The sequence below is a fragment of the Thamnophis sirtalis genome, unplaced genomic scaffold (assembly GCF_051295495.1).
Source record: "Thamnophis sirtalis isolate CommonGarterSnake01/CBP01778 unplaced genomic scaffold, rThaSir2_p1.2 scaffold_14, whole genome shotgun sequence".
Classification (NCBI taxonomy): domain Eukaryota; kingdom Metazoa; phylum Chordata; class Lepidosauria; order Squamata; family Natricidae; genus Thamnophis; species Thamnophis sirtalis.
The window spans coordinates 36,418,671-36,440,246 of NW_028261394.1; the positions used below are offsets into that span (position 1 = coordinate 36,418,671).

The window sequence follows — 21,576 nt, forward strand, 5'->3', positions numbered from 1 at the left end:
GCTGGTGGGCGGGGCCGGCCGTTGGAGGCGGCTCCGCATCATCTGTGTTTTCGCTCATCTTATGACCTCCGGCCGGCGATGGACACCTGCAGGCTGCCCGTAGAGGTAAGGGCGGCCAAGGACGCGGGTATGCTGCTCATGTGGAGCCCTGCCAGGTTTGCTCAGCACTGCGCTCCGCACTCGACTCGCGTGTTTGCATCCAGACGTGTCTGCAAACGCGTGTCGGGCGCTATCATTTTTTTCGCGGTTGCTCCTTAAATGTCCTATTTCTCTTCATCCTTTTTCTTCTTTGAACTTCGTCCTTGAACCGCGTAGGTGCATCCGGGCGTGTCTGCAAACGCGTGTCAGGAGCTAGCATTTTTTCGCGGTTGTTCCTTAAATGTCCTATTTGTCATCCTCCGGGTTATCATCCTTTTCCTTCTTTGATCTTAGCCGCGTGCATAATTCGCAGGTTCCTACGTTTTGCATCCCCCTAAAGGAAAAAAACTTCCTAACGGTGAAAGATGCGCAGGGGAGCCAAACAGCCTACCTTGAAGTGGTGGTGGAAGAAGAGGCAGGGCAGCCACCTGGATCGTGATGTTGCTGCCCAAAGTTGGACTAACTGGATGATGCTTGGGGGTCCTCCTTTCCAGCTGCAGGATTTTATTTATCTATTTATTCTTATTTATTTTGTCAAGCATGTTTTAGATAACATATATAAGTATAAACATGACTATGAATACATAAAATGAATACAAATACAAGGGAGTACTGGGATGGTAGGCATGTTGGTGCACTTATACAAGACCTCTTAGGAATGGGGTGAGGTCAACAGAAGACAGTCTAAGGTTAAAGTTTTGGGGGTTTGGGGAAGAAACCACAGAGTCAGGTAGTGCCTGCCAGACATTGACCACTCTGTTGCTGAGGTCTTATTTTCTGCAATCAAGTTTGGAGGGTTTACCATATGTTTGTATCTATTGTGTGTGTTGTTGTGGTTGAAGCTGAAAGTATTCATTGACAGGTGGGACATTGTAGCAGATAATTTTATGTGCTACGCTTCGGTGGGACCAAAGGCGGCGAAGTTCTAAGTTGTCTAAGTCCAATATTTCAAGTCTGGTGGCATAAGGTATTTTATGATATGAAACCTGAGGAGCTGGGCTGCAGCTAAATAATGCTTTAAAAGGAGCAAGGAGCTAAATAGTGCTTTAAAAGGAGCAAGGAGGATTATTGGCTGGCATGGCTGGGATTGTTATATAAAGCAATGTTTTTGATTTTTTTTTTTAATGCTTGGGGGGGAAACTGCAGTGCATAGTCCTGAAGGAGGAAAACGTGATTGTGCTGAACAAAATGCTTAGGAGATAATTATGCACAGATGCTTTACGATGCATCTTGAGCTGACTAAATGAGGAACTGTGTATTTGCTCTTCCTAGGCTCTAAAATAACCTTGGGTCCACTCAGATTCTTGCTTCTTTAGTTCAGTTCAGTTCAGTTTATTATATTTATATGCCGCCCTTTTCCCCCGAAGGGGACTCAGGGCGGCTCACAACTCAAACCAGGGAAGGGGGATACAGACAAAAAATTTAAAAAAACAAAGCATAACAATGCATAATTTAAAACACACAACAGTCATACCATTCGAGACGGGGGCAACAGCTCTTTAGCCCCAGGCCTGTCGGAACAGCCAGGTTTTAAAGGCTTTGCGGAAAGCCTGGAGGGTGGTGAGGGTCCGAATCTCCACGGGGAGTTCGTTCCAGAGGGTCGGAGCAGCCACAGAGAAGGCTCTCCTCCGGGTAGTCGCCAGTCGACACTGGCCGGCGGATGGAATTCTTTAGCAGCAAGGACGTCTGTTCCTGAAAAGTGATTCAGAAAGTGTGAGACCCACATAGGATTTCAAAAAGAAAATAGCAAGGTTTAGAGGAAATTGTGGGTGGAAACTAATCAAGGAGAGAAGCAACTTGGAACTAAGGAGAACTTTCCTGACAGTTAGAACAATTAATCAGTGGAACAACTTGCCTGCAGAAGTTGTGAATGCCCCAACACTGAATGTTTTAAGAAGATGTTGGATAACCATTTGTCTGAAGTGGTGTGGGGTTTCCTGCTGAAGCAGGGGGTTAGACTAGAAGACCTCCAAAGTCCCTTCCAATTCTATTATTCTATTCTATTTTATGCAGACCCAACACAGGGCTAACAAGAGATTCCTTGCCCTGGGTAACCAAGTTCCTACTACTTTTTTTAATTGCTGAGGAATAAAAATAATTGATGTATAATAATTGATCCTAACTGGAACGCATCAAGTTCAACAAGTGAGTAGGTTCACACAATGTGGTATACCAAAACCAAATAAATTGTGTTATGCCCGAGGGGATGGATTTTCAAACTTCTAGGATCTTCAATTTTTTTTTTCAAATATTTGAAAAAAATATATCCTGGAATTCCTGATCAAGAGTTAAAACTACATGATACAAAATTGACTGCATTCAAGTAAACATTACATTTTGTTATTGTTAGTCGCTCACGGAACTTCTTCACACTTTCACGGTACTTTGAGGCAGAATTTGAAAGCCTGGATTTTGAGCAATAAGTGCAATTCTTTTTCTTGACCCCCCCCCTTTCCCCTTTTCTGAAAATCAACCAGCAATCACCAGACACAATGAAAACTCATTAATTAATTTCACAACACATGGAGTCAACCATAGTTTAAGTTGGGAAACTGTGATGAGAATCCTAGATCAAGCTAAATCCAAAATCACTAGTGAATTCCTGCAACAAATCTTCAATCAACTTATAAACACAAAGAGACAAGTCACATTTATAGACCACTTAAAAGAGATAATAAAGTTAAGAAGGAAATGAAAAGATCAGAAGACATCCTCTCCAGCAACCAACACCCAGATAAGCAGGGATTAAAACCAGACCAACAGTCAAGCAAAAGAGAATATCCTATTCAAAGAATGGCCAAGGAGAAAACCACATCCTTACCAACACTGGCAAGGCAATATACTATATATAAACAGGGAGTAAGTCACACTCACTAGGTTAATGATTTTATCTAATTAGGTAGTGAAATGTCTGCAAGAAAACAATCAAACTCAGAGAGTACCAAAGACTGTACTATTCAATCCTGAGCTATTAATATTTCCTTCTATTTTTGTTTTTAGTTTCTTAGATCAGAGTGAAATTCTTCCAATCGTTATCATAGTTTAGATATAGATATTTACTGCTGCGGGTTCGTTTATTCTGTTCTTGCATTGGAAACCCTTTTAAATGAAAGAATCCCCCTGTTTGTACATGAAAATTGGCTTATGTCGTGTTTAAACAACAGGATAATTTTCACATTCAACAAGGCGTAGGTAACTGGATGACCCAAAACAGGGCATCAGGGTCAAGCAATGAGTAAAGATTGATAGCCACATTAATTTTAAAAAAAAAACAGTTTTCTCTAATAGTAGGATCTTATGACCACATTTCTAGGACAGATACACAACTGTCTGGAACTGGAATGTTGAAGTGGGTAATAAAATCCTATTAGGAAGGCATGGAGGTGATACACTGAATTACTCCATCTGAAACTGTCTGATGTCGCTGTAGGAACTTAGCGTGAAAATAATCATTTTGCCATTGAAAGGTTTGGCCACAGACTCTCATCACGTAACTGAAACTGCTCTAAAGAAAGAAAACCAACCCCAATCCAGACCTCATTTCCTGAAGTGCATTGTAGCACTCCCCTCATGTGACATGATGCAGTGACATGTTTAATACACATGTCACTGCATCAGGGGTGAAATGCTACCAGTTTGGGCCGGTTCGCCCAAGCTAGTAGTAAAAAAAATGCTTTAAAAAGTAAAAAAAAAAAGTTCCAAGGATCAGCTATCCGACAATCAGCTGTGGCAATCGTGGGAACTTTTTTTTTTTTACTTTTTAAAGCATTTTTTTTACTACCTATCAGCTGTGCCTGATTGTCTGTGAGGTCCCTGCTTGTTGCAGTGGTCATTTTGTGTTAAGTCCAGCTGCTTTTACATTGTGTGTGAGTCAGTTGTGTAGCCACGCCCACCCAGTCACATGATCACCAAGCCACGGCCACAGAACCGGTAGGGGAAATTTTTGAATTTCACCACTGCACTGCATATATGTAAAAACAAAACAAAAAACCCACCCCTTTTTTCATTTCCCACTGAGATAACTTGTTGCCTTTTTGAGCACAACTGCTTTTGAAAATGTGTCTTTTTATTTTAAAACAAACACAGATTTTCTGGGATGAAAGCCACTCCTTGAAAAAGTTGCTTCGGAAAATGATTTTATAGAACTTAAAACACTGCTAAACATTATTATTTTTTAATTTCTTTGTTCAAAGCTTCATAAACCCATTCATTTAAGACTAGATAGATAGAAGATAGACTAACAGATCATTCAGTTGTTTCTATAATTCACCATATTAACAAAAATTCTGACTGGTTTTTATTGCATGGTGCTAAAATAAACTGGATATTGTCTGATTCAGCCATTTCCAGTTGCATGGGCCCAACTGTAGTTCCAAGTTACGTAGGCTGTAACTTGTAAACTGTGACTTATAGCGTACTTTAATTTTTTCTCAAAATACTTGTTCGTTTTGATGGTGACATCTCATCTAGATCAGAATAGGTTTATGGCAAACCCCCAACCAGAGGTGGGTTCCTACCAATTCGCACCTATTTGGTAGAACCGGTTCGTCAAATCTACCAAACCAGTTAGAAGAGGTTCCACCAGTGGACCCAGAAAGCAGGCCACGCCTACAGAAGAGGTTCCAAAAATTTTTTGAAACCCACCACTGGTCCTTGGATAGGATTATTCTACACTATCATGCTCATATCTATAAAACTCAGTGCCTCTGTGAAAGGTAAGGATGACTCCTGCGTTTGTGGTGCAATCAGAACATTGCGTGTGTTGAAGTTGTTTTAACGCAAACCAAAGATGCCTTTAAAAAAAACAAGTTTATATCATATTCTTATGCATGCCAGTGCTGTGTGTGAGGTAATTGAAGGTGGTTCTGACAAGTGTTGTCGGCATCTTCATATCCGGTCACATGGGCAGCAAGCCACTCCCATCCGGTCACATGGGCGGCAAGCCACTCCCACAAAGGAGGCCACACCCACAGAGTAGGTTCGAACAATTTTTGAAACCCACCACTGCTCCCAACGTAGGTAAGCATAAAAACTCATCCACCTCAAACCAGAAGGAGATATGGTGGCTTTTTTTTTCAATCCAGATAAAACAAACAAGTACTGTAATTGAATTATTTTCTTATAGATAATAGCTGCTGTTCTCAGAACACTTGTTCACACGTACAATGGTGTTGTTGTGCAGAGACAATTACAGTAAATTATTTACTATTTTATAAGCTTTATCACATCTGGCTCTTTGTAAAGGTCAGCAACCCCTGGCATTTTATGAGCAAATGAAACTGAAAAAGTGGATAATAAGATTTGCAGAAGACTTCCTTCTTCTAAGCCACATGGTTTCCCATCAGACAAATATCTGAAATTAACTTCACTCGTGCTACATTAAGCCGAAGCAGAAGAGAATCGGATGTTTCCTTTTTCAACAGTTAACATATTGTTCAACTAGTCAAAATGTCGATGCAAATTAGAGGCTGTCTTTGCATCAGAAAGCATTGGACTTGATGGCAATAAATGGTCAAAATGTTGGCGTATCTGAAGACTTCTGTGCAGTGATTCAGTTGGTGTCATTTTAAATTCTGGAAAGAATACAGGTAGTCCTCGACTTGCAAACAGTTTGTTTAGTGACCGTTCAAAGTTACAACCGCACTGAAAAAAAAAGTGATGAAATTCAGCAGATTCTGAACGTCACATAAAACATTTTTAAAAAAAGAACTTTTAGATGACGTTTCCCATTGGATAAAATGATTCTTTTCCCAGTTTGAACAACTAAGTTGGCCTCTGCTTTCTCCTTTATAGGTCATCACTTATATCTTGAATTTTCTACCTATCTCTGACCAAAAAGAGGCGTCTTTGGTTGACCGAACCTGGTATTTTGCAGCCCTAGACTCTCTGCGACAGGTAAAACCTTTGTGGGCTTCAACACACTCGCCTATGCTTTCTATTCCTTCTAAAGGCAATCCCCTTTTTGGAAAATCTCACTTGTATCAGGATTGGGCATTTTTTAAACTGATTTGGGAGCATCATCCCAGCCTTCCAATTTGCCAGTGACTGTATGCAGGGGCGGGCTGCTGGATCTCTAGCTAAGATTCCCCCAAATCCCACTTTTTGGCTGGCCCTGCCCACCTTGCCCCGCCTCTCCCAGGAATCCCCACTCAGCCTGTTTGGGATGCAGGTAAGTGCAGGGCGCACACGGGAGGGCAAAAAACAGGCCTATCAGAAATTCAGGAAGGCTGGAAACGGGCCTCCGGAGCCTGGGGAGGCTGTTTTTGCCCTCCCGGAGGCTCAAGGAAAGCCTCCGGAGCCCGGGGAGGGCAAAAACACCCACCACCACCCTGCCATGGTAGCAGTAGGCTGACTAGGCCACGCCCACCAGGGCCATGTCCACCCAGCAACCAGGCAGAGAACCCCTTGCTAAAATTTTTGAAGCCCACCCCTGTGGCGGGTGTTAATATGCATATCCACATATGTTAATATGTTACGTTACAGTGGGGAAGCTTGGCTCGTTTTACATGATTGTGAAGAATGGGAATAAGAGTGTTTCACTTCCCAGATCTCCTTTTCAAACTCCCTTCTTTAAAAGAAGGGGATCCAAAAACCACGCTTCTTCCTCTATAAAATGTTACTCCAAACATCAAAAAGATATTGGCAATCGATTCGGAAGTACGGTATATCAAATTGGCCTCCTTGGGAATGTAGGCCATCCTTGACTGAAAACCCGCAATGGGGAATTGCAATTTTCCATTGCAAGTTGTTGCAGTCGTAAAATGAGTCATCCCATGAGTAGACAGGTGTTTTTTTAATAGCCATCTTAATTATGACTATCAAGTAAATCTTCATATGTGTTAAACAAATCTCGCAATCGTTCAACGAATCATGGGTTTTTTCCCTGAATCCGGCTTTCCCCAACTGATTTTGCTTGTTTGGAAGTCAACTTGGACAGTCGGCCAATCACGATGCCATTACCATGGCAACCGTTGGAAATGCAAGCTGGTTGCCAAGCGCCTGGAATGCGGTCACATGACCATAGGGGAGTGGTGCAGCCGCTGTGACTTCAAGGACGGGCTTGTAAGTCACATTTTTCCCAGGCTTTGCTCAACCTGTGGTTAAATGAATGGTCGTAAGTCGAGGGCTGCTTGCACGTCTCCATGACAGACCCTGCTTTGCTTCAATTCTAGGAGAATGTCCTCTACAACATCCCAGCTACCTCCGCTTCCCTGGGCACCATCCGGGGTTTGGCCCAAAGGCACGTATACAACGTCAAGATGGCCAACTTGGACAGCTCTACCACTTCCCGCGACGTCGTCAAATGCACCGCCAACTACCTGGGCCCCCACCTGCGCAGCCTCTGCCTGAACGGCAGCTGCCTGACCGAAGCCAGCTTCGAGGAGCTCCTCTTGGCTTGCCCCAACCTCGTAGCCCTGGACCTGAGCGGTTGCAACAGCATCTTCATGTCCGGCACCCTGCTCTCCAAAAAAGAGATCTTATTGCAAGCCCAAGAAGCGCTAGCCAATTTGCAGGAACTGAACATGTCCAGCGTAAGGTACTTGTCCGATCTCACTTTCAACCGTCTGATCAGCTGTTGTCCACAGCTGGCCAAGCTGGCCCTGGCCCGCTGCCACCTTACCTTTGAGTTCGACAGCTACAGCGGCTCCCACAACTACAACTCCTCGGCCCTGTTGTCTTTCCGCAACCTCGTACACTTTCTTGGCCGGCGAGCCGCTGGCGTGAAGTCTCTGGATTTGAGCGGCACCAACATTAACACCCAGGCAATGAGGACCTTGGTGCAAGTGGGGAACCTGCAGCTGCAGGAATTCATCTTGCAGGCTTGCCGGGATCTGACCAACGAGGCGGTCAGTGTCCTGTGTCAGCACCAACCCCATCTGACCACCCTGGACCTCAGCGGCTGCTCTGAGCTTTCGGACCAGGCTGGCCTGTCCATCAGCTCCCGGCTTTTCGCACTCCAGTGCCTGCGCCTGGGGAAGCTCCCGCGGCTGACTGATGCTGGCTTCCAGGGAATCTCGCACCTGAAGCATCTCCAGAGCTTGGATGTGTCTGAATGCAGTCTGGTCAGCTGCACTGAGCTCGTGAAAGCTTTTGGCACAAACACAAGACCTCCCAAGCTAAAATCTTTGAAGGTTGCCTTTTGTTCATTAGTCAGGGTAAGTTCTGTGATGGTTCTTTGATTTCTTTGAGGTCAGCGGTATGAGTCAACCGTTGGTTCACACACACACTGTGCTAAGCCATAAGGAGCTGCTTTGGCTTTAGCTTAATATAACATGTGGATCTTGTGTTAAGTGCTTTCTTCACTAAACCATGGTTAAATAATTGGCTTAATGCAATCCAGGTAGTCCTAGACATAAGAGCATAATGGAGCCCTCAATTTTAATCCTAGCTTATGTCGGGGTAAAGCAGGTCATCGCACAACCATCATCCCCCAATATTTTGACCATTTTTGTGGTAGTCATCAAGTCAACATGTCATATTAAGCAAACACTTTATTTGCCATTGGGTGTATTTCAGGGGTGAAATTCATCAGGTTCTGACAGGTTCTGGAAAACCGATAGCAGAAATTTTGAGCAGTTTGGAGAACCAGCAAATACCACCTCTGGCTGGCCCCAGGAGTGGGGAGGGAATGGAGACTTTGCAGTATCCTTCCCCCAGGAGTGGAGAGGGAATGAAGATTTTGCAATATCCTTCCCCTGCCATGCCCTCCAAGCCATGCCCACAGAACCGGTAGTAAAAAAAAAAAAAGAATTTCACCAGTGGTGTATTTTGTTGAAAACTGGAAGTAAACACTAGTTTCTGGGGAGGGAAAGATGAAAATTTAGGTCCTGTAACCACGGGAGCTCTAAATAGCTGTAATGCAGACTGCAGGGTGAATGTAGAGACAGATTGCAGCCAATCCACTACTACAGTGGCTACTACCAAAAACATGTACTGATAAGGACTTATTTTTGGCCAGTGATGAAGCCAAGAAGGTGGCTTCCTTCCGGCAGTTTAAAGTTTGATGTAAACCTTGAAGACAAATGACTGCAGGGGAGGACCAGGGGGAGACATTGGAATTTCAAATTCAGGTTGTTAAGTGCCTTTGCTGGAATCCATCATGACTTCGACCAGTCCCTAAATCAAGGACTACCTGTATGTGAATGTTCCCAGCTTGAGGTAAAAATTCACACACAGCAATGCCCCCTCTGAGGTCCCTCTAGTGAACATGAAGCCAATCAACTTTTCTTCTTCTTCTGCAGGACAGCACTGTGCTCTCTCTGGCCGAAGCTCTAAGCAAGAACCTTCAGGTTTTGGATCTGTCGTCTTGCGTGTCACTTTCTAACCGGAGTGTCCAAGCCATCACTTCCAGTCTTTTACGCTTAACTGTCCTCCGCTTGGCTTGGTGTAAAGAACTGACCGACGAGGGCTTGTTGGGGATCGAGGAGCCCAGAAAGAAGCATGAAAGCGCCAAAGAGGTGAGAGGACATCAGTCATAGAAATACTCAATCATAGAGTCATAGGGCTGGAAGGGAACTTGGAGGTCTTCCACTCCCAACCCCAAGGCAGGAAACCTTATGTCATCCCGGACAAATAGACGTCCAGTTTCTTCTTGAACACCTCCAGTGATGGAGCACTCACAACTTCTGGAGGCATAGTGTTCCATTGATTAAATGGTCTATCTCACCTCATAAACACAGACTTTTTTTGTCTAATGGCCAAGCACCTTATTGAGTGGTGAGTGTCCTAATCTAGGCATCCCCGAAGCCGACTCCCCGTCCCGATAAAACCCCTTTTATTTAGTTTAAAGTGAATTCCTCTCCAGCAAAGTCCTGGCCAACAGTCTTTCAAGAGATTTCACAACTACAGATCTTTATCAGGCTTGGAGAGCTGCCAGGCTAATATCTTTCAAACGCCCCTCTGTAGCAGACGATACTTGGCAAGAAGTCAGGAACAGATCTTCACCCTAATGAATTGAACTAATTGTCTCCTGCAAACTCTCCTCCCCTTTCGCTCCTCTTTATTCCCTATGGGAGAGGCCATTCACCATCCACCTGTGGCCTTACTCTCAAGTCGACCCTTGTTCCTTAGCTATTCCCATCTCCTGTCAGCTCTGCGCATGCACACACTTGGGAACAGGCTCCAGCTGTTCTTCTGCCCCACTGATGTCCAACTCCAAAGGCAGCTGATAACTGGTCCCATCTCTGCCAGCAACGCAGAGCTCTCGTCAGGGTTCCACCACAAAATCGCGGAGGGCAAAATCGCGCTCGACGAAAGCGCGCATTTGACGTCATCACAGTGCGACGAAAACATCGTGCTGTGATCGAAAAATGTAAAAATAAAGCTGAAACCTTCCCCTAACCCCCCCAAACCTAACCCTAAACCTAACCCTAACCCTAACCCTTAACCTAACCCTAAATCTAACCCTAAACCTAACCGTTAACGTAACGAAAAACCTAACGCTAACCCTTAACCTAACGCTAAACCTAACGCTAACGCTCTAAACCTGACCCTAACCCTTAACCTAACCCTAACCCTAACCCTTAACCTAACCCTTACCTTTATGTGAATCGGCTTGCTTTAATTTTAATTTTATTTCAATTTTTAATTTTTTTCGTCGCGCTGTGATGACATCACATGCACGCTTTCGTCGAGCGCGATTTTGTCCTCCGCGCTTTTGACGGGTCACGTCTCATCAGAGCCTTCCCCAGACTCCAGGACTGGTCCATGTCCCCCTCCCCCCTCCAACCTCCTCACTGTCCGAATCTGCTACCAGATCCTCTGGCTGCTGGCGGGCCACAACAGTGAGCATTTGTTCTGATAGCACAAGCACCCAAAATGTTTACATAACCTAACCGAGAGAAAGAGCTGTCCTCCACGGTGACGGTGGGAAAGTTGTCCTGTGAGGAGAGGTTGAAATAGCCACAGGAACGGCCTGCAAACCACCAATTCCTTTTTCGTGTTTTGGAAGCCTAGCATTACGGTCCTTTTCTGGATGTCTGCAACATCCGTGGACTTCCACTTCCCCAGCCATCATGGCCATTAGAGCACACCTGAGCGGGGGAAGGAGACCTGGCCATCTAAGCAACCGAGAAACCGAGAAAGGTTTCGGCTCCTTTTACCCACCCTTCCCGACCTTGCTTTGACAGAAAGATGCTGGCCCTAAGTTCAGCAGGAACTTTGGCAACATGGGGTTTTTCCTGCCCCCACCCCAGTTTCTGGAGCAGGATAAAATGATGGTCATTCATCTCAACCAACAGAAGGCCCAAGAGCAGCGCCAAACCTCTTTGAACGCCTTGACCCGTCTGCAAGAGCTGGATCTGACCGCCTGCGGGAAGCTGACGGACATGAGCATAGCCAAGGTACAGAGCCTCCTGGGTTGGAGCAAGCAGATCTTGGGACAAGGACCGTGGTGGCGCAGTGGTTAGAATGCAGTACTGCAGGCTGCCTCTGCTGACTCCCGGCAATTCGAATCTCACCAGGCTCAAGGTTGAGACAGCCTTCCATCCTTCCGAGGTTGGTAAAATGAGGACCCCAATTGTTGGGTCTGGTGAGATTTGAACTGCCAAACTGCAGTCGGCCGGCAGTCAGTGGAAGCAGCCTGCAATACTGCACTCTAACCACTGAGGCACTGCAGCTCAGCTAAAGTCGCCAAGATTGAGAAAAGGGGTGACTTCCTATCAGCCTGATGTACACTTTGCTCCTCATGCAGGATTTGGTTCTGCGCTTCCCCTCCAGGTTATTAGCTTCCCAGATCTTCGCTACCTCTCCCTCAGCCTCGTGCCAAACATCACCGACACCAGCCTCCTCGCTGTTGCACGCAACTGCCGGAGCTTGGAGCACCTTGCGCTGAGCCACTGCACAAACCTGACAGACGGAGGCTTTGCCGAGGCAGCTGAATCTTTGTGCAGGTTGCAGCATCTCGTTCTTTCTGGCTGCAACCAGCTGACGCCCAGGTAAGCGAGCGAAGTTTGCAAGAGATGGGTCAGCCCCGAATGCTTTGGGGCCTCCCAATCCAAAGGCTCCTCAGCTGACCTTCTAAAATTCTTTAGAACAGGGGGGGGGGGTCCCCAACCTTTTTTGGTTCTATTGGTAGCAGCTTCGGTAGTTTCGGCAAGCGGAGGGGAATGCTTTTTTCAAGGCATTTTGCTTCTCCAAGAAGCTTCTTCTTAGATGAGAAGTGAAACGTCTTCAACGGAAAACCAGAAAGTCCAGTTGCCTCTTGAAAGAAAGCACCTTTAGGACAACCATGATCTGGATGACTGAGTATCTCCATAGGTTGAGGGGAAGAGTTCCACACGCTTAACCTAAAACCTGTGTATGTGCAAATGAAGCTTCAGGCGTTGGCCTGCCACTTTGGTGTCCCACTTCCTGATGGTCTGCAGTCCAGTAGCGGTCCAGGGCCTGGGTGGGTGCAGACCCCTGTATTCTGGCCTAGGTTTCCCCAGCAGCCCGAAGCCGAGTCCTCGTCCCGATAAACCCCTTTTATTTAATTTACAGTGAATTCCTCTCCAGCAAAGACTTTCCTCTCCCACATTCTTTCAAGATTGTTCACAATTACCAACCTTTATCAGGCTTGGAGAGTGGCCAGGCCGATATCTTTCAGACGCCGTAATACTTGGCAAGAATACAGGAATGAACTAATTGTCTCCTGCAAACTCCACTCCCCTTTCGTTCCTTTTATTTCCTGTGGGAGGGGCCATTCACCGTCCACCTGTGGGTTTGCTCCTGAGTTGACCATTGTTGCTTAGCTGTTCCCTTCACCTGGCAACAATGTGCATGCGCACACTGGGAACAGGCCCCAGCTGTTCGCCTGCCTCACTGATGTCTGACTCTGAAGGCAGATGATAACTGGCACATACGGCTCTGGCCCCCTCTCTGCCTCCGACACAGAGCCCTCATCAGGGTCTTCCCCAGACTCCAGGACTGGCCCATGTTCCTCCCCAACCTCCTCACTGTCCAAATCCCTGCCAGATTTGGTTGAGAAACCTTTCCCCCTGCAAAGGGCCCTGCCCATTTTCTCTGGCGAATACAAACCACGAGTCCCTCACTGTAGACATGATCTTACAAAGGAGACGGGGATGGCAAGGTTACAGTAGAGCTTTCTTCACGGAGGTGGGTGGAGAACATCAGAGACCAACGTCCATTGGTGTATCCCCTTTCTAGGACCCTGAAGTCCATCGGTCGGAAGTGCCAGTTGCTGAAGTCCTTGGATATCTCCATGTGCAGCCAGATCAACATGGCCGACGTGGAACGCTTCCAGTCGCAGCTTCCCCCTCAGAGCAACACCAGCATCCAGTCACGGTTTGTGGGTGGAGCAGACCTTTCCATCACCCTTTGAGGAACCCTTGTGGGTTGTTGTGAGCCTACATACCTTGGTTAACCTTTCTCCATCCAGGTGGGAAGGCAGGAGGCCAGCCTGGAGGGCCTCTTGCCTGCTGGCTGAAAATGAATTGCGATCTTGCGGCCTCCTAATACCCCATCCAGGAAGCAAAGCCCACCTTCCGTGGTAGTGAAGACAGGTCCCGAGACTATTTTCCAGAAGTTATTCAGCAAGGCCAGCAATTTCGGTATTCTAACAAGCAGAATGGAAGATATTTATTTGCTCCGAGAGTTTGAAACGAGGTAAATGCTGGGAGTGGTAATCCCGACAAGACAGCAGGACAAGTCTTGTTATTCATACCAACTTTGATATAGCCAGAGAAGGGTGGGGTTTTTTTTTTGTTGTTTTTTTGTTTTTTTTGTCCCTTCTAAAGGCTGTGAATTCCCTCTACGCACACGGAATAAGTACATTCTTAGCGGCCAATCCTTAAAAGGTCCCTTTATCAATTTTGGAGGAAACCTGGATTTGCCTCTGCTTTCAAAGTCTGCCCTCCTCACTGATACCAAAGCATCCTTTGACTGTTCGGACACAGCGAGAGGTCCCACTGACTTCTTCTTGCAAACAGGGTGGGGAAAAAAAGCAACTTTTTCCGATAGCATCCATCTCGTCTTCCTAAGCCCGGGACTCACTTTGTGTACCTGGAGAGGGCGGTGTGTGTGTTTCTGTGTGTGAGAGAGAGATATATAAAACAGGGCTGCCATCTTATCCGTGCTTTGGAGTTTGCGGCAAAGGACAAAGCAGGCTATTAAACCCAACTCCCTCATCTTGGCTAAGAGTTATGTATTTGGTTTCACCATCCACAGACCCCCTGCAGGTTATAATCCAGAATAGCCCGAGGTCTGCCAGATGCCTCCTTCCACAAAACAGCACTGGGATCCATGTTCAAATCATGCCTGAAAGGTAGCTTTGTGCACCACAAGAGTTAAAAAGAAAAGGCCTACTAGTTAACAGCCCACTGCCACAAAAATAAGAAGGGAAATTGTGAACCACGTGATAAATGGTCTCCCACACATCTTGCGATGACCCCGGGGTGTGGCACAAAGGCAACACAGCCAGAGAACCGGTATGACTCCCTTTCAGAGGTGGGTTCTTACCAGTTCGCACCTATTCAGTAGAACCGGTTCGTCAAATCTACCGAACTGGTTAGAAGAGGTTCCACCAGTGGACCAGGAAAGCAGGCCACACCTACAGAAGAGGTTCCAAAATTTTTTGAAACCCACCACTGGCAAGGATCTTGTAACTTGATAGCTTTAAACTTGCATGCTTCAATGCCAGAGTTTCTGAATAGCTACTTGGACCGACCGAAGTACTAATTCATAATTTCATATCCGGTCACATGGGCAGCAAGCCACTCCCACAAAGGAGGCCACATCCACAGAGTAGGTTCCAACAATTTTTGAAACCCACCTCTGCTCCCTTTATTAACACCAACTGTGCCCCCAACGTCCCTTTCAACTCACCACCATGGAGAAAAGTTCTTCGACAAACCTATAGCAGCCTTTGGCTGAAAATACCCCAATCCAAACGTCTTAAGCAGAAAACTTCCAACTATAAATCCAACAGGGCAAGATAAGGTAATTAATCTGGCAGGGCAAGCAAGATAAGGAGTTCCAGATGTGAAGTAGTACGGCAGTAAATCAAACCAGTTGCGAGGATGCCAGGAATTCAGATAAAGCAGAACACCAAATGAACTCAGGGATTATTCCCGGCAACCGCCCCTCCCATTTGCCTCTCCTTTAAACTCCATCCCCAGGTGTGCCTTGTGAAGGGAATCGGGGCCCTTTCCTCTCTCGTCAGCCACGCAACCCACATTGCTCTCTTTTCCGTTCTTCCCTGCGTGCCCTAGGATGAGGAGGGGGTGAGCCTTGGTCTTCATCTGAACCATCTCTCCCTTGTTCTACCTCTCCCCCTCTTCCGCCCAGCCTGACTTTGCCCTTCCCCAGTTTCCGCCACAGCCAACGGAGCCACTCTCCCCCCCACTCTCTTGTCAGCTGTTCATCTTCCTTGGACACATCTGCTGGAGGTTTATGGCATCGTTTGACCATTACAACTTTAAAACCCTTCTCTTTTTAATGACCATTTGGGGGAATATAACTCGGAAGGTACACCAAAAGATGTTTGAGTTTGATTCTCTGCCGATCAAACAGTCCTGAATTATGTACTCTGCTTAGCAAGCAGCTGTTTGTGAGAGCCACTGTAACTCCACTGGCTGCACTAAACAGATTTCAGAGTTTTGATCCATAAGGTAAATCCACCCAAACCTGAGATTACAAAAGAGAGGGATGGTGGGCATCGTATTAGATGGTATTAGTATATTACTATATCTAATGATGTTAGAGATGCTCTAATATTATCAGATATAGTAATATCCAAACACCACCTGCTATGATGCCCGCAGAGGCATAAAATGAATTAAGATGTAACTTTCCCCCTTAAATCCCCCAAACTTTTATGATGATCTAATGGAAAAAGTCAGTGTTGAGCAGAGAATTGTCTTCAGGTTTCAACCATTTTGATCTTGATGCCTGCAAGGCTTATTTTACTTACTTACGTACTCTTAAAAATTATTTGCCAGCTATTTTGCTACAGATAATTTATTGATTCCCAGTAAAGATAATTTGTCAATTTGTCTTTTTTACATTTCTTTCTGTTTCACAAGCAATAATCCTCCACAGAAGGCCCTTGTGTTCTCACTTAGGCTTCACCAAATCACGAAGCAGGCTCCTTGTCCCAACAAAACCCCTTTTTTATTAAGCTCATGTGAATGCCTCTCGTTCACCTCCAGCAAAATCCCGGCAAATAGTCTTTCAAGGGTGAATTTACAACCACAGACCTTATCAGGCTTGGAGAGCTGCCAGGCCAATATCTTCCAAACGCAACTGCTGTACAAGAAAATACTTGGCAAGGAATCATGAGCAAATCTTCACACAAATTAATCGAAATAATTGTCTCCTGCCAACGCCATTTACCTTTCGCTGTTTATTCTCTATGGGAGCGGCCATTCACCGTCCACCTGTGCCTTTACTCCCGAGTCGGCCCTTGTTCCTTAACTGTTCCCTTCTCCTGGCAGTTCTGCCCTTGCGCACATCGGGAACAGGCTCCAGCTGTTCTTCTGCCCCACTGATCTCTGGCTCCAAAGGCAGATGATAACTCTTGGAAGGCCCTGGCCCTCTCTCTGCCTCCGACACAGAGCCCTCGTCAGAGCCTTCCCCAGACTCCAGGACTGGCCCATGTTCCACCCCAACCTCTTCACTGTCTGAGTCTGCCACCAGCTCTGCTGGCAAGCCAAATCATGTTAGGCTACAGAATATTCCCAAACCATCTGCCATTGTAGCGTAAGAGGTTACTACTCAATCGTTTCTTTTTCTAACGGGGGGGGGGGGGGGAGATCAAACTTCTCGCTGGGTTTCGACTCCATCCGGTTTCTGTGCTCCATACAGGAACTGCAACTATATGCAATCAAACAAAGCCATAAAGGTAGTTCTTCCTCTTTTTTTTAATGATTAATGTCCTCTATGCCCAAGGTAGTAAGTACCACAGTGAATTTATTACAGTAGAATCATCTGAGCAGGAAGAAAATGGGGGGATTGCCCAGGAATCCCTTTTCAACGGTTTACAGGTAACCCTCAACTTACAACAGGCCATTTATTGATCTTTCAAAGGTACAACAGCACTGGAAAAGGTGATTTATGACAGTTTTTCACACCTACGACCATTGCGGCACCCCCCCTCCCCCCCATGTTCATGTGATCAAAATTTGGATGCTTGGCAAACGTCGTTATGATGATTGCAGTGTCCCCGAGTTATGTGATTTCCCCTTATGTGACTTTCTGACAAAGTGAACGGGACAGTCGAAGATTCATTTAACAACCATGTTAACTAACTTTGCAACTCCCTAAGATCCACTTAACGTGGAAGGTCGTAAAAGGGGTAAAATTCCACTTAAATGTTTCCACTCAGCATCAGACATTTTGGCCTTAATTGTGGGTCTTAAGTCAAGGAGTACCTCTATTGGAGCAGACAAGGTTTGTTCGTAACCTATGAAGAGTTTTCACAGTGCAAGACTAAATCGTACGCAAAGAGCTACAAGGAGAAATTTAAAAAAAAAATGAATTTTCTGATCCAGTGCAATGAACTCCACATCTGTTGTGGGGAGAGTGAAAAAAAATACATCACACATATATCGAATGTACATAAAATAAGTCAAGAACTGCCACATTTCCTTTCAGAATAGGTTAAGGGAAACAAATGAAGGAATCAGTTTCGTTGTACACATGATGTACAGTGACAATAAAGGCTACACTACTATTCTACCAAAAGAAGCCTTTCCCTTAGTCACAGTCCCGTCATTTACAGAGTGATGCCGAAGAGCCTTTGTCCTTGGTCAGTTAAAGGGGGAAAGCTCCAATCCTCGGTCCATCAAGAAAATCTTAGGTTCAGGCTGAGCTTCGTAAACTGTCTTACTATAAAGCAACCTTATAACCCGTGGACTTCAACTCCAACTTGACCTGATAGCAGTGTTCCGATATCTTGGGGGTTGCCAGAAAAGAAGAGGGAGTCAAGCTATTCTCCAAAGCACCCGAGGTTAAGGCAAGAAACAACAGATGGAAACTAATCAAGGAGAGAAGCAACCTAGAACTAAGGAGAAATTTCCTGACAGTCAGAACAATTAATCAGTGGAGCAACCTGCCTCCCGAAGTTGTGAATGCTCCAACACTGGAAGTTTTTAAGAAGAGTTTGGACAACCATTTGTCTGAAATGGTTATAGGGTCTCCTGCCTAAGCAGAGCATTGGACTAGAAGACCTCCAAGGTCTCTTCCAATTCTGTTGTTCTAATTCTAACTTCAGCTGCCTCTGGAATTCTGGGAGTTGAAGTCCACAGGTCTTAAAGTTGCATAGCTGCCCAACCATGGTCAGGTTTAATCCCTTGCGGGTTGCAAAACGACCTCTTATCCCCCCACTCTTCTCTTTTAAGACCCCCAAAGGTTCTGTGTCCAGCTTAGGCACAGAACAAGGTGGCCACAGGAATAAGGAAAAGCAATTTAAAAAAAAAATTGCATGTTTCATGGCATATCCAGAATCCCAACTATTGTTGGGGCAGAATCAAGACTATTGACACTTGTCCAAAAGCTTCAGTACCGACCGTTAAGTAGCAAGGAATATACTGTACCCTAAAAAGAAGTTTTTGAAAGAGAGATCGTCGGGAATCTCTTCCCCCGTACCGTACATCGTACTTGCAAACTTATCATGAGTAAAAAAAATATTAAATGGATCCCTTAAAGCTAATTGTGCTCCTGGTTTGAACATGACATCCCCCTTTGCTTGGAAAGATTGGGGCCACCACCGGATTGCCTCCTATCCTTATACAGCGAGAGGGGCCAAGTGTAAAGTGCGAAACGTACCAAAAGGCATTCGACAGCATTGAAACCACACAAGCTTAGTAGGAAGGGGTGGAGAACAGACACAAGGAAAACAGAGGAAATCCACCACCATCTCTAATCCACCACCATCCGTCCACTCCATATGTCCAATTCCCTTGTGCAATTCCCCGGGGAAGTGTACCGTATTTTTCGGAGTATAAGACGCACCAAGATTTTGAACAGACAAATTTAAAAAAAAAAAAGTTTTTGCACTCTGCAGACCTCCCCCAAAAGGCCCGTTTTTTGTGAAAACAAGGCCTTTTTTTTTCCAAAAAAGAGGGCATGAATAGCCGTTGGAAGGCTTTCAGAGTGTTCCTTGGGGGTGCCCCCCCCCAAATAAGCAAAAACCGGCCCGTTTTTCGCCTATTTCTGCCCTCTCCAGCCCCCGGGAGCATTCTGGAAGCCTCCTAAAGGCTATGCATGGCTATTTTTGCAAAGGGGGCAGAGTTTTGGGAGCCAAAAAAATGCTGTATTCAGTGTATAAGACGCACCCAGATTTTCAGCCTCTCTTTTGAGGGAAAAAGGTGCATCTTATAGTCCAAAAAATACAGTAACTCCAAACAAACCTTGGGGGAGTGGGGGAAAACAGCTAGGAGAGAGAATTCAGATACCCATTTCTGAAACTGAAACCAACTTAAAGCTCATTCTTCCTCCACAACCAGCCCTTGGAAGCCTTATGGTTTCAGGCCGCTGAAGCCAATGGCCATCTTGTTCTCACTGGGATTGAGATCAAGGCTCGGCTTGATGAGAAATAGGACTGTGCCTCTTTTGCAAACTCTTAACAGCCACCAACCCTTTCCCTCAGCTCCCACACAGGCAGCAACTGAGATTGTTAGCTTGTACTGTATGCAAAAGCTAAGGTGATTGCATGGTTGAGGCAGGTTGTGGCATTAATCGTGTCTGAAGTGTTGTTGGGCAAACGGTAGTCTATAAGGCTACCCTTTACAGTAGGGATAATGCTAAAGATTGCAGAATGAGGTCTCTGCAGAGTACAAGCCAACCTAGGTGGCAGGTAAATTCCCTTGTGGGTTCTTTTTGTTTTGTTTTTGGTGTACAGGTGTGTGTCTTTTCTTACAGGCAACTTTTGAACACCAGTTACAGGTGCTACCCTGTTTCCCCAAAAATAAGACCTCCCAGGATAATAAGCCCAATTGGGTTTTTGAGTGCATGTGCTAAAATTAAACCCTCCCTCGAAAATAAGACCTCCCCAAAAAATATTACCGAGGTGGCGCAGTGGTTAGGGTGCAGTACTGCAGGCCACTTCAGCTGACTGCTATCTGCAGTTCAGCGGTTCAAATCTCACCGGCTCAGGGTTGACTCAGCCTTCCATCCTTCCGAGGTGGGTAAAATGAGAACCCGGATTGTTGTTGGGGGCAGTATGCTGACTCTGTAAACCGCTTAGAGAGGGCTGAAAGCGCTATGAAGCGGTATATAAGTCTAACTGCTATTGCTATTGCTATTACAACACAGCAGCAGCCGTGAGGTGACCACGCTTGCTGCCTCCTGCACCTCAAAAATAATAAGACCTCCCCGAACATAAGGCCAAGTGCTTATTTCTGGGTCAAAAGAAAACAAGACCCTGTCTTATTTTCGGGGAAACACGGTAGCTCATAGAAACAAATATTGTGGTGAGTGAGTGGGTGGCTATTCAGTTCTCTGTTCCCCTTTTCACAGTGCTCACTTTCTATTCTTAAGCCCTCTCTGTCAGCCTCTCTCTCTCTCTCTGTCTCTCTCTCTCCCGGGCAAAGCTATTCCCCATTCCAGATTTTGATGGCACCTCGGTTGGAAGGAAGCCCCATAAAATTGTGCATCCGGAAGCGTTAATTCAAAGAACTGACTTTCTAGATTTAAAAACAAAAAAACACGCACCCTCAACCAGGGCTTGGTTGGGAAGGCTGTGAGCAAACCACAAGCTGCCCCACTCCTTCCTCTTGGCCTCGCTTCGTTTGTTGCGATGTCTGAATTAGGCAATCCGTGGTCACCGCTCATCTTCAAACCCTGCTTTGACAGGGTGCGGTTTGGACAGCATTGGTTTACCTGTGGTTTGCCCGGCTTTGATGTCGCCAGTAAATGCTACTTGGGCGAAAGATAACAACAGAGAAAGCAATTGGAACAATGTGGGGTGAAAGTAGGGAATTTCCATGCCACGTTTTTCTGATCCGGCTTTCCGGGTGATCTGAACCCGTGCATTCGTAGAGTGGTGTGTGCAGATCCTGCTTGAGGAGGGTGGGGTGGGGGGGAAGCACTGTGTGGTAAGGACAGCAAGGACAGACCCTTACTGTTCGATATGGGTAAAGTCGTAGCAGAAATTTAAGTTGCTGGGAGGCTTTGGGATGTCGGGTGGGGCATCCGGAATGGCAATGTTCTCCAGATCCAACAATCGCAACTTGAGCTCCATTGACAGCAAGATATCCAGTTCGCTCCGCATCCTTTCGCTGACCATCTCCCGGCCGAGAAGCACATTCAGTCCATCGGTCCACAAGCAGAACTGGGGAAAGAGGGATAACTCTCATCAGATATTGTCGGTTCCCCCGCCCCCCCTCCCCCTTCAGTTAATACATTGAAGGAGATCAAGACATTTTTTTGTTTGGAACCAGGGCTACAGTGGCCGGGCTCACACAAGTTGTCGCCTGATTTATAACTGTTGCCTGGCGC

General features: G+C 45.9%; 2 protein-coding genes across 4 annotated transcripts in view; one reads left to right on the forward strand and one right to left on the reverse strand.

The window, feature by feature from the left end:
• The first annotated feature begins 13 nt into the window (after positions 1 to 13).
• LOC106552604 (uncharacterized) lies at positions 14 to 16,237 on the forward strand. 2 transcript variants are annotated; one of them, XM_014070920.2, is made up of 7 exons: positions 14 to 105; positions 5,932 to 6,033; positions 7,311 to 8,294; positions 9,381 to 9,596; positions 11,268 to 11,480; positions 11,857 to 12,074; positions 13,285 to 16,237. In XM_014070920.2, exons 1-7 carry the CDS (start codon positions 79 to 81, stop codon positions 13,457 to 13,459), a joined length of 1,935 nt encoding a protein of 644 aa, XP_013926395.2. In that variant the 5' UTR covers positions 14 to 78; the 3' UTR covers positions 13,460 to 16,237. The 2 variants fall into 2 exon arrangements, with proteins under 2 accessions (XP_013926395.2, XP_013926396.2); XM_014070921.2 differs by having other exon boundaries at positions 11,379 to 11,480.
• A 1,367-nt stretch (positions 16,238 to 17,604) lies between these two features.
• Positions 17,605 to 21,576, reverse strand: part of ELMO3 (engulfment and cell motility 3) — a 39,418-nt gene continuing 35,446 nt past the window's right edge. For both annotated transcript variants that reach the window (XM_087729126.1, XM_087729125.1), the window contains exon 22: positions 17,605 to 21,409. In XM_087729126.1, coding sequence (XP_087585252.1) covers positions 21,197 to 21,409 — 213 coding nt within the window. In that variant the 3' untranslated portion in view covers positions 17,605 to 21,196. The remainder of the gene's footprint in view (positions 21,410 to 21,576) is intronic.

What these genes read in the sequence shown, in the direction of transcription:
- LOC106552604 (XM_014070920.2), top strand. Translation starts at nt 79, where the DNA reads ATGGACACCTGCAGGCTGCCCGTAGAG. An exon ending in CCCTAGACTCTCTGCGACAG is followed by an intron (nt 6,034 to 7,310) that starts GTAAAACCTTTG and finishes CTTCAATTCTAG; the next exon opens with GAGAATGTCCTCTACAACAT. An exon ending in AGCATGAAAGCGCCAAAGAG is followed by an intron (nt 9,597 to 11,267) that starts GTGAGAGGACAT and finishes TTGCTTTGACAG; the next exon opens with AAAGATGCTGGCCCTAAGTT.